The 16,657-nt window shown below is 25.9% G+C and overlaps 1 protein-coding gene across 1 annotated transcript; it reads left to right on the top strand.

The window, feature by feature from the left end:
• The first annotated feature begins 7,877 nt into the window (after positions 1-7,877).
• On the top strand, positions 7,878-16,346 carry LOC132927500 (proton-coupled amino acid transporter-like protein pathetic). The gene is made up of 9 exons (XM_060992042.1): positions 7,878-8,049; positions 8,883-9,035; positions 9,832-9,911; positions 11,300-11,401; positions 12,405-12,555; positions 12,976-13,458; positions 13,923-14,101; positions 15,170-15,336; positions 15,923-16,346. Exons 2-9 carry the CDS (start codon positions 9,033-9,035, stop codon positions 16,216-16,218), a joined length of 1,461 nt encoding a protein of 486 aa, XP_060848025.1. The 5' UTR covers positions 7,878-8,049; positions 8,883-9,032; the 3' UTR covers positions 16,219-16,346.
• The last annotated feature ends 311 nt before the right edge of the window (positions 16,347-16,657 follow it).

Raw genomic sequence — 16,657 nt, 5'->3', positions numbered from 1 at the left:
AAAATTAATTTGATTTTTGAGCAATAGTAACCCAACAATCTACGAGAACTAGACAACGTTTTGTCTAATGCACTTGCAAATCAAAATGTCAAATATTTTATGCAATACAAAATATCATGCATCAATTACATACATATATAAGTAATATAATTAAATGATAAACATATTTAAAAATAAAACTAAATAATAAACATAGTTAATATTGATTAGATACAATACAAAACTTCTAAGTTAACCTTACATTTTTATAGAAATCCTAGGGATTATATAAAATGCTTTAACAACTTTAACAACTTTAAAACAACATTAAAATATGATACATGTCATTATAAAATAGTACAATAATGATTTAATAGCAGGCCTAGGATTTGTATAGAATACTTTTCAGTCCAAGCGATAAAGCAATTATAAATGGATTGAATTATTTAAATAATAACTAGGTAATTACACAAAAACTGAAATTATTGAAGTGAATTAAAATGATAAAAATAACAATAAATATTTTAAATAATAGTAACATTTAAAAAAAGTAATAACAATAATATTTTAAACTAAATCAGTTGGAATAGGAATGATACGTATTATTCGTATTAATTGGCCAGCTTCGTCATTCTGTTCAAAGGATTTATATTTTTAATTTTATTAACGAGTATAACTAATAGGGATATGGTGTAAAATAATGGGAACGTTCCAAAAAGAGATTGTGTTATATATATTTATTATTTATATTATTATTATCATTACAACTATATTATTATTAATTGTAAAATGTTTCGTACAAGATTTAAGAATTTTTTTTCATAATAATCAAGACAAGCACAAGTGCGCTATACTGTTGGTAATGTTATTTTGCTTTATAGGATTTCAGAATTTTATTCGTACTTTAGATATTTGCAATAATCTTCAAAACTACAGACTGTAGACGTTACACATTGAGTATATTATTTTTACGGACTTAATATAATAAACATAATATACTTACATAAATATTAAAAATCGACACTAAAAAGTTCAATTAGTTTTTGAATTTGACACATCATAAGTTTAATTTCATTGGATTAATAAGTAATAATTGTATTTACTGTATGCCTACCAATAAATTATTTATTTGAATTACAAATTTCATTCATGATATTCATATTTTTATATACACGATTAAACATATTTTAATTCACAAATTATCTAAGCCAATAATTATAGTTGGCCCAGCGCTCAGCAAGGATAAGAAACATTTTATTACTCATTTTTTACAGGCATTGTATAACAAGTCAATAAATCGCCTGGAACGTAAATACAATTTTAATTTCAATATTCACTAAAGTTAAGTTCATCTCAGTTAATAAATTATTTTATAAATTTATGTTCAAATTTAAAATATTTATTTAAATATCTATTATTACAGAAAATACAATAATATTGCAACATAAGTAATTTAAAGTATATGATTCTTAACAATTTTGTTTATAAGATACATGTATATGTATTTATATTTTTGTAATACATTAAAATATGTAATCATCTTACCATAATTGTATGTTAACATGTTGACTCAAGATAAGATTTCTAATACATAACACATATAGCCATATAGGTATAAAAATGTCTGACGGCGTACTGCGTATGCAAAATAATAACATTCCGATAAGGTATGTTTTAAATTTTAATAATATACATATAATTGTATTATTGTACAAGACGTATACGATAAATTACAGTTTTGTAACAAAAATATAATATTATAATTTATCACTAAGAATGTTTTCAAATAACTATAAAATAACTACAATATATAACATTAAGTTTATTACATACCAAAAATGTCTAATAAAATTTTTATTCAATATATCAGGGATGGAAAAAAGGGCAACTCAAAGTTACTAAAGAGCCAATTTTTTTAACTTAAAAATGGTCAGAAAGCATGGAGAGCAATAAAAAATTTATAATTCTTTAAAATGTATTTTTTATATTTATTTATGTATATTTACAACATGTTCTCATGTGAGATTTGAGGATGTATAGTTGCAAATGATAATTTTACCAAATCGACTTAATACTAATTAATACTCATTCTCCTATAAGCTATTAAAACTGTTTTTTTCATTGTTGATTTTACGCTTTTTAGCGAATACTTTTGAAACAGTACAAAACAAGAAAATTATAAAACTAACGGCTAGTCGCTAGCTCGCTAACATGACACGACGACAACGGAAACGACTAAACTGATAAAATAAAACAAGTAGATTAGAGATGTCCGTTATTTAGAGGTGTCCGTATATATATACGGAATATATATATTTATATTATTGAATTAAATATTTTATTATTTATGTTAAAATTTTTTTGTTTTAAATATTTAATACAAATTATTTTAATAAAAATATGCATAAAAAAAATGTATCATGAAAGGTTCAGACTAAATATTGTTGATTCCTTGGTACCACGAGGTAAGGATAGGAGCGCCAGAATAATTTAGCCTATGGGCACCCAAAAGCTAAATACGCCACTGATTGTATATTGTATATTATAATGTTTATAGTTATTTAAAGTATAATATGACAAGTATTATTTGTAATTATATAGCCAAACAATAACGATCAAAATGATCAAAATCAAACAACAATAGTTATGTAACAAGCTATAACTAATATTTGTACTCATACAAATGTTTGTTATTTAGAAATTTCCGTTAAGAGAGTTTTCATCATATAATATTAAAAACGTTAAAGACTAGTTTCTTAACTTCTTGTTAAATTTAGTAACTATAAAATATCATAACCAAACGCTACTTTAAATTAGAAAAAGATAAAAATTTATAATTAATTATCTGTAGACTATAATATTACAAAAATGATTATTGTATTGTTTGATTGTCTTTGATTTCAAGACAACAGGAATGAATTTAAAAAAAGTACATCCACACATTCGAAATTTTCTGAAATAAAATTGTATTTAAACAAATAATACCTCATTTAAATAATAATAATGATATTAATAACTGTAATGGTAATAATCATTATAAATATATATTGTGAAATGGTATGGAGTATTTTGATTGCAATAAATAATAAGGTAACGACACAGTTATATTTTAGATTCTGAACGGCGTGATGAATGTACTGATTTAACAATGATGTGTGTGTGTTTTTTTTTTTTTTTTGTGTCTCTCATCACTTTTTGGAGTAGTAATAATGCTTCGATTTTTGACTTCAGCCCCTCTTTGAAAAGGAAAATTCATCTTGTTGGTAGGTACTTTGGGGGGTCAAAAGTAAAAAATTTTCAATAGTTTTCAAAAGCGTCGGGAAAAACCCTGAAAAAATTATGGAAAAACGGGAATTTTTATGCATTTTTTCGACAAAATCCATTTTTTGATTTTGCTGTAACTCAAAAACGAATCATTGTAAATATTTGAAAATTTCACCAAATGTTTATATTAGCGTTATCTATTTACGATTAAATTTTCAAAACATTTGGAATTTTTTTAAGTTACTTATAGACAATTGAAATTTTTGACTTTTTTAAGTTTTTTTTCTTAAAATGCCGATAAAAATAATTTGGCTATCCAAAAAATCTTTAAAATTTAATACAAAATTTATTATAAGTTGAACTTATCGTAGTAAAAAGATCAAAAATCGTTAATCACAATTTTTGTTTATAAGCATTTAAAGTTCAAATATTTACGAAATATATCAAAATCGCGAAATTTTGAAGTTGAAAATTCATAAAAGTTTTGTGATTTATACTTTAAGTTCAAAAATCCAATATAAGGTTATCCATAAGTATTCCTTTAAGTAATTGTAAAAAAAAATTCCAGTTTCAATATAGAAAACATTTTATGAGCGTATAAAATTTAATTTTTTAAGAAATCGCGTAAAATAACGATATATTACAATTTAAATATAGGTAATAATATAAATAATATAATATATCCAACTAATTATCATTGACTGACAAATCATCTCCGTTCAGAATCGTTTTTTGTAAACAATGATACCCGTCATTGCATTCAAATTTAACACATCCATTATAGTGACCAGTGACCTACTCTCCATCTCTACTATACAGCAGAGCGATACCCACTTGCCCACTTTTTTAATTTATGACTATTAGAATATTAATGTCAGGCGATCGAGATAGTTATACAAGTGTTATCATAGTGAAAATTATTGTAATAAATAATAATTTGTCTACTAAAATGTGATTTTTATGTAAATACATAATTTTATTGAACGCAAATTTCTTAATATTCTGATTAAAAAAAAAAGTGGGTATCGCTTTACTGACTAATTACTGTATAGTAGAGATGGAGAGTAGGTCACTGATGAATTTTCCTATTCAAAGAGGGGCTGAAGTCAAAAATCGAAGCATTATTACAACTTCAAAATATGATGACAGACACAAAAATAAAAAATAAAATAAAAAAAATAAATAAAAAAAAACTTACATCATTGTAAAATCAATACATTCATCACTCCGTTCAGAATTTAAAACACGTTTTATAATACCCTGAATAAAACAAGAATTTTTTATTTTACATATTTTTTACATAGGTACTCCGATGAGTCTGATGTAAATACATATTTTTAAATATTTTATCAATATTTATATTATATTTTGTAAACATTTCATATTTTCATATCTATACAATTTTTATTTGTACCAAAAGCTACTGATATTATGCAAAATAATGTCCCGAAAAATCATTTAGCATATATTTCTGCCAATTTTTGATTCTTAATTAAAATAAAATCAAAATTAGAAACATCAAATTTAAATATAATTGAAAGTCTTGCAATAGAAGAAAATGCAGCAAGCAAATTAAATGAAGTTCTAGGTGAACCCGCAGTTATAATAAAACGATAAATTAAACTACGTACTCTTTTGAATAAAAATGAAAATACACCAATGGATAATGAATTATCGCTATCTTCTTATTTATAAAGTATGAAATCCAGCAGAATCGATCTTTAAGGGATCTAAAGAGTCGGATCGTTATATCCAGATAACAAAATTACTTTATTTTTTGAAAAATTGATTTATTAAACAAATATATTGTACTACAGTTATATAATTATATAAAAATATTAATATTATATAATAAGTATAAAGCATATGAGCAGGACAAGTTAAATGTGGGCTTGAATGCTTGACCTGAGTAGCTACTAGCTACCCAGCAGGGTATTATACAAAAATGTCCACGATAAAAATGTCCAAAATCAAGTATATCCTTGGTATAAATGTCCGAAATCAATAATGTCAAAATCGAAAAAATGAATGATCATAATACAATAAAATGGAAACACCTGTAACACATTAGTTATCCATGTCAAAAATAACACACTGTATATTTTCTACTATGAGTGTGAATACCTGTAGATATTTATACCTATACCTAATTTGTAATTGACATAATATAACAGTTATTACGATAAGATTATCGAGACAATTTTGTTACAACGCAACGTGCTTTATTTAAATAAAGAAAATTAACTTTTGAACTTGTTAATGCTTAAACCTACGCTTGTACCTTTAAAGTTTACTAGCGCTGGACTTCTCTACTTCAGTACTTGCTTAATATTGAATTCCTACATAATAAACTATATCTATCATTGATGATTTATCTAAGTAACGAGTAACATAGGTAAATAACATTTATAATTTTTTAAAAGAAAAATAGTACAAAACATGTTTTTATGGGTTGTTGTTATAATAATAATTATAAACACAAAAAAATTAGTTAATAGTAATTATAAAAATATTTAACAATTAATAAAAATGGTAACAGTCAATTAACTTTTTTTTATTATATTAAGTAATTAATTTTATTTATTAAACAATAATAATACTCAACAATAAGTAATAATATTGATTAATTAAAATAATTAATGAAAATTGAAAATAATAAAGAAAAATTAATTAATTAATTATTTTTATTTAAATTGAATTTATTTATAATTTTTATAAATAATGTCCATTATTTTATTAATTATTGTTAGAATTCATTTAAATTGATAATTTTAAATCACATATAAACGTAGGGAAAATGTTACAAGTTACAATTATTGACAAAAATTGGTTGACTAGCAAATAACTTTTAAATTTCCACTAGTAACAGAAACTCAAGAAAAATTATTTTTTTAAAAAAAAATTATAATTATTTCGAACAAGCATAACACTTCAAACCTTATACCAATTGCGTGGGTATTCATTTTTTTAGAATTTTTACAACAAGATTTTCAGTTTTATCCATCAGTGGTCTAAATTACTTTAACAATATTTTTCTATATCGATAAGTCATATGCAGGGACGAATTTAAGTTGAATCATAAAGCTATTGGCGGAAATTAGCATAAATCTGAAATTTAGAAAAAAATTTGTTTACGTAATAATACGTAAAAAAATATATAACTCAGATTTAAGTAATTTAACATCAAAACTATGAGATTTAACTGGAATGCATCCAAGGGTCATATTAACCTCATTGTATTGAAGAGTTTTAGACAAAGTTATGGGGGTGGACTCGAATTAATACATACACAGCACCCCCCTCCATTCGATATGCGAATAATCTTGGAAGGGATAAAGCACTAACGACGGGATAAAAAGCACTAACGAAGCACAAACGATCGCCCCGGGTTTGGACCAGAAATTCAAAATGAGGGGTGCCAGCGACATGGATCTGTCAAGCACAACCTGAAAAGTATATAATATTTACTAAATTATACTTAAAACAGGGGCTAATGATCTTGAACATTTAATAAAAATTACCTTTTTTTAATTTTAATTTGAACTTTTTATTTTTTCCGCTTGAAACATAAATTTTAAGCTAATTCTTTTAAGATACCACATTTTTTTAGCCTGTAAAAATATAAAATACAAGATTCTAATACATTACCTATTTGTAATTTTAAACAAATATTAAATTATGCTGATTTGTATAGGTACTTTAAAATTTACAATGCTATCTTGATTATACTTTTAAGTCATACTTGAGTACCTATGTCATATACCAAGTGATACATTGTATTCATTACAATATAAATTAAATAATATGTGCTTAATCAAAATATACATTTTTGATATTTCCCTCCGTGAAAATGTCTGGTTGGAAACATATATATTACGGTAAATTTTAAATAAATATAATAAATTAGTACTATCGTTCTAATATTAAACAAAAAATGATATTCTAATCTAAATGTTAAAAACAAAAGCAAATGTACCAAAAAAAAAAAAAGTACCAAATGTTGTTAGTTTTAGTATGAGAGTAAATTAATCATCAAACTTAGAGTTAATAATACTATCTATGCTCTTACATTGGTCTTCTTACGATGTTTCAATATTTAAGGGTTATTGGTATGTAAAATATTATAATTTCAAAATTTCAAAGTGCTCTAATTATGCTTTAAAATTTAAATATTTTAAAAATGACAACATAAGAACAGATTGAATGTTCTTATAATGATCCATTTTCTCTATTATTAAATTTGACAACACTAAGTTTAGTTCTGTTGCGTAAATTTACTATGTTGCACATGGGTCAGAGAGAGAAATCAAATAATGCCCTGACATTCTCTTAAGCCGCAAAAAACACAAAAACACTAAATATGATACGCAATCATTTAATGTTTTCCTCAGTACTCACCCTCTCTTAATTCATAAGTCCTAAACTTCCTCCTAACTTGTTACCTGCTGTATATTTGTATAATTAATTTATATTTTCAAATAAATGTTATCAAGAAAATGATAGTTATTATTTTGTGATAGCCGATATTATTTATTTGTTGGTACCACTGTGGAAATTGTACGCAGAGTTTAGAAGATAACTCAGATATTTTCTATACCGTGATGCAACTGCTAAAAATTCAAATAGTCACTATACAGTATAGTAGTGTACGCATTTTGTGTTAGCTCTTAGCTGTTTATGCATTTATCGTTTATCGCTCATTCGCTCTGTACTTCTGTAGTCTCTATTGACTGGTGGCTGTACCATAGAGTAATAACAACTCTAATTATTACTAATTACTAATTACTCTATGGGCTGTACTAAGTAGTAAGTATGATAACATTGTTTATCCATTATTCCGTTACTTAAATTACTTTATGGCGATGGCGAATGTCCGCTGATCACTGACCTCGGGTGTTGTCTAGTATTTAGTACACTAACATAATTGCATTCAAATGCTCATACTACTCATAGAATAATCAATAATTGCACACGTCTGATTTTTCACTGAATTAAACGTGAATACCTATAGCTTGCACATTACACAGATTTTACTATATTATATTATACTATTTAATAAAAATAGATCATTAAGAGTTTTAATCACACATATAATATCAATTTATATGATTAATGTTTGTATAATACTGCATTAATACTAGGTGAGGGGTCGGCAACCTGCAGCTCTTGATTTTAAGTTGCGGCTCTCTAGGTCCATAATACGCAAAAACAATTATTTGATTATCAAAATGTATCATACACATTACAGCATTTAAATCTTGATTTATCTTTTGAATGAATATCTAAAGTGATTTTTTAATCTGTCACATTGGCTTCAAAATGTAATTCCGTTTTTGGTTTTATGATTGTGATTTTTAGTGATATTAAATATTATTTGTTAGATAATATTTTAGTTATATTATTATAATAAAAAAAAAAAAAACTATGTACAATGTACATAATACATATTATAGGATAATGACAACGAAATTAAATTATCATGCATTCACCCGTAGGGATCGTGTCAAAGGCTGTTTTATAATACATTTATATTATAAATTATTTGATGACGTTCATTGGGTAGTGTACTCACTATGTCTCACGCGATTTACCGATTTATTTTAAGTATGTATAAATTAACCATACATATTCTTTTACAGGCTGTGTCTTGAATATCACCTCAGAGACGCTGCACAGTACACAGTTGCACTTACTGTAGCTGCATAATATTGATTATAAACTGCTTCACATAATTACAGTCAAGGGACTCATTTCAACTTAATAAGAAGCAAATCGTTTGAATCGCAATCATGGTTAGTTATTTATTTGTTTATTATTTTTTTAATGTATTATTATTATAGATGTTAAGATTTATACATTATTTTTGTTTAAATAGTAAAAAAACCATCTGTTAGAAGAAAAAAAATGTCGAAGTTAATCTAATTCCTATTTTACTAATTACTAACATATATTTATTATTTTATTATGCTGATTATTTGGTGATAGCATGTTTATTTTTAGGATGATTTTAAAGTTAAGGTAAGAGCAGATAAAGAAAAATTTTGATTGAAAATTGTATATAAGGTTCCTCGTAAATAATTTCTAGTCCAAATAATAAATTTCAAAAATACTTACTCACAATTTTTTTATAATCGTGATAACAATTGAAGTTTAACATATATCAAAATTATAGAAACTTGCTAGTTATTTCAGTAAAAAATCAAAATATTATAAAGTTTAAAATATTTAATTAAAGGTTCTTTATAAACTTTATTGCCTTGTTTATTACAGAAAATTAAAAAATTAATTTACTTAAATCCATGATGTGTTTTTTGATCAATTGAAATTAAAATTTTTACAACGTTAAATATTCAAACATATAATAATAATTTGTGTTGTTTTGTTATAATTTAAAACATTTTCATCAAAGTTTCTTATTACATTGTATTAGTATCACTTATTTATAATTTTCTTTGTCCAATAAAATGTTAAAAATATTTGGATTAATTTTAAACTAGATATTTAAAATTAAATATCTGGAATGAAAATGTTATTAGTTTATACTTTTTTGAAAAATAAATGAATACCATTGTTGTTGCTTGTATTTAGATTTTGCAAGGTGCAGAACTAGAACTCCAGTCGTTCCTTTCAGATCAAAAATCTAAGATGAATGAAGTATCGCAAAACATGTGAGTTATATTTATGATTTTTTTTTATTTATAAGTTTTACTTTCTTGATTTAGGTTAAGTATGGTAATTGAAATGAAAAAAGTCTAAATTTTTTAAACTTCAAGAATTTTTGTTAAAAAGGAAAATGATAAAAATTTAACTCAGTCGTAATGAGTATGTGGATAATTAAGCTAGCTTTAACAAAAATATTAATGAGGGATCCGATATCACACCCAAGCGGTATAACGTTTTGAATCCACAAAAACGTCGGCATAAACAGTCCCAAAATTTCTATTTTTTAACTTTTCTCCAAAACTATTATAGCTACAAAGTTGGTTGATAGCTCATTAAAAAGGGATTATCAAGTAGGTACAAAATGTGTGATTAAAAATTTTCAAAAAAAAATTATTTAATTTTTCACAGTTAAAAAAAATAGTTATTTTTCACTAGATTCCATCTAACGTGGTAGATTACCGAAACTGGAGAATGGATTTAGTTATTAGGGGTCTTGTTAGATTCACATTGGCTAGGAGAAGTGCTGTGAAGATTTTCAGAACTTTATCTTAAACCAGTGGTGGCCAAACTTTACCGCGGACCATAGTTTAGCCACCACTGTCTTAAACCATTAACTCATTACAAAGCTATAGAGCTGAAAAACAAAAAAACGGCCTATAAAATGTGTTTTAATTTTTTTTTGAAGCTCTGTAGTAAATTAACTATAAAAGATAAGTTCTGAAAATCTCTGCACTTCTTCTAGCCTATGTGAATCTAACAAGACCCCAAACAACAAAATCCGCTCTCCGGTTTCAGAGCTCTATCCCACTAAATGAAAATGAAAATAAAATACATTATATATACATACATATTGCATAAAATTAATAAATTTCTAAAAATTGAAAATCAAGAAAGTTTACATGTCGATCTCTGACTTGGCAAAGGTTTTTTTTTCAAGTTTTGTGTGTATAAATAGCCAAATTGGTGAATGTTAACTTTTATATATATAAATAGTTGGAAAACAACATAATTCAATAGTTGGTAAATTATTAGATGCAATAAGAATTAAATATATAAATCGGATATTATTTGTGTGGCGTTTTGATTATAATTATTTAGACAAAAAAAAATTTTACCAATTTAAATATAAAATGTATTTAACATTTTAAGTTTATATTTTTTTATTTAACTAAAAACAATAAAAATAAACACATCATATTGTTGGATTTCTCTTTAATTAGTCAATAAGTTATAACTTTAAATTTATTTATATTTGTATTCATCGATTATTGAAGCATATTTTACTACAAAATATGTTGTTGCTATCCTACCATAATAAAGGTCAAATAATCATAAGTCATTACAATTTCCAATTTTTATTTTTATTATCATTTGGTATATTTATTTCTTTCAGACAAAAACCTACCAAAATTGTTGAGAAGGATGAAGTCACACACCTCAACGGCATTGATTACTTTGATCCATTCCTCGAGAGAAACTTGGAACACTCAACCACGTAAGTGTAATACTTACCTATCTGTATATCATATGTCAATAAATATAATAAAGTTACCATAATTCAATACATATTATTATTATTATTATTGATAGGTATAAGTACCTACTATTGATTTAATAATTTTATCAATGTCTGTAACTAATAGATAAATTCAACATTACAACTATATATACGTATAGGTAGAGGCAGGGTGGGATAGGATACTTTAAGAAAATTATCTAAACATACATTTTAACTTCTAGGTACAAGATACATTTAATATTTTCCAAAAAAATACTAGATACTTTTATTTTCCTTTGAGGTAGAAGATACTAAGTACTATTGGTACTAAATACTAAGTATTGTATCTTAAGATATAAGATATGTTTCACCAAATGACAAACTGACAACATATGACAATATAGTTTATATTAAAAACTTATAGTATGATCAGCTATGATATCAGGTGTTTACTTTATTTTTGATAGAATTTGATATTAATTTTTCAAATGTTTTGTCGGATATTTTATAATGTTTTTGTAATTGGTTGCAGAAAAAAAACATTCTTTCAACTGACACAAATAAACAAAAATCTGTATTATAGTGATCACATTTTATTTTTACAACCTGATAACTATCTAGAATAAACAAAGACTTGTTTTTTCAAATTGAAATAATTATAAATTTTTGTTTTTATTTATTATTATTTCAATTTGAAAAAAGATACAAAATTGATATACCAAAACAAAATTATCTAGGTACAAAATAATAATGTATCCATAATACTTCCCATCCCTGTGTAAGATAATTGATAAAGTAAAATTAATTGTTCTTGTTTTTGCTACTGAAAATATGTTACCATTATTTTTTTTTATTGCCATAATTCTGATTTTTGTAATCTTTAAGCTATATACATAACATACACATTAATCAATATGTCAATATTTCAAGATATCTGTATTATATCTGCGTGAACAATTAAATATTATTGCATACCTATTATTTATTTCAATTTTTGCAGCAACGGTGAGACCCTAACTCATTTACTCAAAGCTTCTCTAGGAACTGGCATCCTGGCGATGCCGCTAGCTTTCCAATGTTCGGGACTTATAACTGGGATATTTGCAACAGTGTTTGTGTCGTTCGTGTGCACATATTGCTCGTATTTACTGGTTAGTAGTTGCATGTTTTAAATACGTTCATCTCGTTATATACATAATATACCTATTAGTTTACAAAAAGTCTCTTTAAAAAAAAAAAGTATTTGTAGGTATTTTATTTTAAAAAATAAGTACCATAAAATCATTGCTGAAAAACTCGTCGGAATAAATATATACTTTTGATCATTTATGATTTTTGCATTTATCAAATACATATGTTATAGGGCTAAGTCTTCTCTAAAATTATTTTTTTTTTTTTTGGGATCATTGCATCATACATACACACATTAAAATAAATATATTAATATATATATATATATATATTAATTTTAAAAAGTTTTAACATTGAATTTTAAATATTATCTTAAGATTTTTCAGCATTTTCATACATATTAATCGTGTGATACATGTTAAACTTTCATCTTTTTATAGGTTAAATGCGCTCACACGCTCTACAGGAGAACAAAAGTGTCGTCTATGAGCTACGCGGACGTAGCTGAAGTGGCGTTCGCTAACGGACCTGAATGGTCTCGAAAGTTCTCATCGCTAACCCGACAGTCTATTCTCTGGCTTCTATTTGTTACATACTTTGGAACGTGCAGCGTGTACACAGTGATCATCGCCTCTAACTTTCACCAGCTCTTCACATACCACATGGGTTACGAGCTGAACCTCCGGTATTTTATTGCGATACTGCTCATCCCACTCATATTACTCAGTTACGTGCCCAATCTCAAGTATTTGGCGCCTGTGTCTATGGTTGCCAACCTGTTGATGGCCACTGGTCTGAGCGTCACATTCTATTACATGCTATGTGACATACCTAGCATATCGAAAAGGCCAACTGTGGGGTCCTTTGAAACGTTCCCTACATTTTTTTGCATCACTGTGTTTGCCATGGAAGCCATCGGAGTCGTATGTTATACATTTATACATTGTTGAAGAATGCTTTAAAATTGTCTATAAAATAACATGTTTAAAATCAATTTATTTTCTATAGGATTTAAAGTATTTTTTATTGAATATTTCTTAACGTTTTATTGTATTTTTATATAACGATCCATATTTTTAATTTTATTATTTGAAGTACTGGACCTATCATCATAGGTATTTAAGTAGGTAATTATGAGCATTATTTATATGAAACTAGCTTGTTAATAAGGTATTTCGTTGACAAACTACTTCATTCTAATCATTTAAACTTAGAGAGAGTATAAAATCTAATATATTTGTATAAGTTAGTGGACTTAGTTTACTATGTTGAAGGTTGAAGCCTTCTTTTGCGTGTTTAAATCAACAAAATCGCATTTTTATTTTACTAACTATACCTTTAGACATTCTCTTATTTTTTGCTCGTTCATCATTGATTATATGTTTAGGTAATGCCATTAGAGAACAACATGAAAACGCCAAGAAATTTTTTGGGAGTTTTCGGTGTGTTGAACGTTGGTATGGGTGGCGTAACCATTGTATATATTCTGCTTGGTTTCTTCGGTTACTTGAAATATGGCGAAGCAACGGAATCGAGTATAACGTTAAACCTACCCACCGAAGATGTGTAAGTATAATATGAAGCAACTTTCTCTATTCTTATGTTTTTTTTCTGTGTACCATAACCACCATATTTTTAACTATGTGACTTAGTAGAGTCCATTCTAATGCATCCACTTTAAAATTTTAATTTAATTTAATTTTGACCAATTCAAAAGTTTATACAATAGAATCCGCTTAATTGGGACACATTGGGCGGTGACCTATTTGTCCCCATTATCCGACTGTCCTGATTAACCTAATAACTAATAAACCGATACATTCGTTTGGGACTATGCCAATCTGTCCCTATAAAGCGGTGTCTCAAATAAGCAGATTCTACTGTACATAAAATTGTATGGTTATCTTCAATACAAAATTATAGGGGGGGGCCTTAAAACAGAAGGTAGCCCTTCACTTTGGAAAGGTGTACTTTTAATGCAGCGAATGTCCGTATAAAGTTTGTTCATGCAAAAATCTGACAAATATATTATGTACTTATTTGCATGAAAAAATATCTATTTTTTTAAATAGAAACAAAAATGTTGAGTATGCAATATTATGGTTATATCTAATACATTAAAAAACTAATTTTTATTTATACATATATACAATGACTCATTAGTAGAAAATTGATTTAAATGCATATTGCATTTTTTCCTAATTATACAATGCTATTGTGAACCACGAGGTAATAATATAACAAATGTATCTATCTAAATTGTATATTTATTTTTGGAAATAATTTTCAGAGCAATAAGAAGATGGGAGAACTAGAAGGTGTTGAAAATAATATGAATAATTAATACCTAAGATTAAAAATTTATATAATTAAACAAATTTTTTCAATGTTAAAAATAATTTTAAGAACATTTTTTAAAAACAATTTGTTATGAGTGCATCAAATCATATTTTTTTAATGTATTTTTCTTATTTTTGAAGCATTTAAATCCGTTCCCTACTCATTAGTATGTTAAAACCTTACAGTTTGTGGACTAGTACTGCACTACTAAACTATTAGTTATTTTATGAAATATATGTATATGACAAGCAAGTAGTAACTTTAACATTTTAATATTTTTGTATGTGGTTACAGTGCTGCTCAAGTGGCTAAAATATGCATCAGCTTAGCTGTGTTCTGCACGTACGGTTTACAGTTTTTTGTTTGCTTGGAAATTACTTGGACCAAAATTCAAGAAAACTTTGAAAAAGCCACAATCTACCATAATTACATCTTGAGAACGGTTCTAGTGACCATGTCTGGTATGTTATGCTCTACTATAAATTTAAATTTAAACTAGTTGAATATCAACTATCAAGAATTATTTTTATATTTGCTTTGAGAATTTTAAATTAATGGCTATAGTTTAAAAACATTAAACATGGTAAAATATTTTTATTTCGGAGTGAGGGAGGTGGCAAAACAAAAGGAACTAAGAGATCTGGACAACATATACAATTTGTGTTTTGTATTGTTAGCTACTATTATTGTAAATTCACTTTTATCTAATTTAAAGGTACACATATTATTTCTTTCAGCTTGTAAGATTTGATACATTTTTTAAATGAGTTATAATTTATAACAATATAAGTTATTACAATTTTAAAATTCTCATAATTTACTTAAAATAAAATGAACAGTCCTTTAAATTAAGTTACCTTTAAATTTTATAATATTACCCTAATATTAGCTAACAAAATTCTTTCTGCTGAATGCAAATTGTCTGTTGTACACATATAGACAACATATGCAGGTGTACTCTTAAATAGATTATACATTTATGTCATATTTATTATTTTAGTAATAGTAATAAATAATAATAGTGTCTGCATGATTGTCGTTTCACAGTGATAATTGCAGTGGCTGTACCAACAATCGGTCCGTTCATTGGACTTATTGGTGCCTTCTGTTTCTCGCTACTCGGGATTGTTATGCCTGTGGTTATAGAGTTTGCCACATACTGGGAAAACACAACTGTGTGGATGACTGTTCGAAACACAGTGCTGATCGCGATTGGTATAATAGCGCTAATCTTTGGCACTGTGAGCAGCATTACTGATATCATTACTGCGTATGAGCCTTATGCCACCCAGGCTGTTAGGTCCTCCATCAACTCCACACTGACTAATTCAACTGCTCAATGACTAAAAATTTGGTTATACCATCAACTATTCAATTCTCACAGAATTTAGAACTTATGATTATTTATATATTCTTAAACGCTTATTTTTTATTCTTGGCAAATAAATATATATGCCATATTATTATATCATTAAGATGTATTTTTAATTAGCTTTTTATCTTGATGGTTTATTTACAAAAATCATAATTAACTAAATATTAATTTTAAGAAATAATATTTTTATATATTATAAAAATTGAAAAATGAACCGGATCATAATATTTTTATACTTTTATTAAAAATGTATTCTAATATTATGTTTAAAAATGGATAAAAACTATTTTAGTTAAAAAATATGTCAATAAAATATTGTAATAGTTTGCAACTTAACAAAATAATATTATTTTTAAGGGTATAATATGTTTAAGTAAATATATTCATATATGTTTATATCATAGTAT

The sequence above is a fragment of the Rhopalosiphum padi genome, chromosome 3 (genome assembly GCF_020882245.1).
Source record: "Rhopalosiphum padi isolate XX-2018 chromosome 3, ASM2088224v1, whole genome shotgun sequence".
Classification (NCBI taxonomy): domain Eukaryota; kingdom Metazoa; phylum Arthropoda; class Insecta; order Hemiptera; family Aphididae; genus Rhopalosiphum; species Rhopalosiphum padi.
This window is presented reverse-complemented; position numbering and strand designations above follow the sequence as displayed.

Coding starts and splice junctions, on each gene's coding strand:
- LOC132927500 (XM_060992042.1), top strand. Junction 9,912..11,299: donor AATGAAGTATCGCAAAACAT/GTGAGTTATATT, acceptor TATTTCTTTCAG/ACAAAAACCTACCAAAATTG. Junction 12,556..12,975: donor CATATTGCTCGTATTTACTG/GTTAGTAGTTGC, acceptor ATCTTTTTATAG/GTTAAATGCGCTCACACGCT.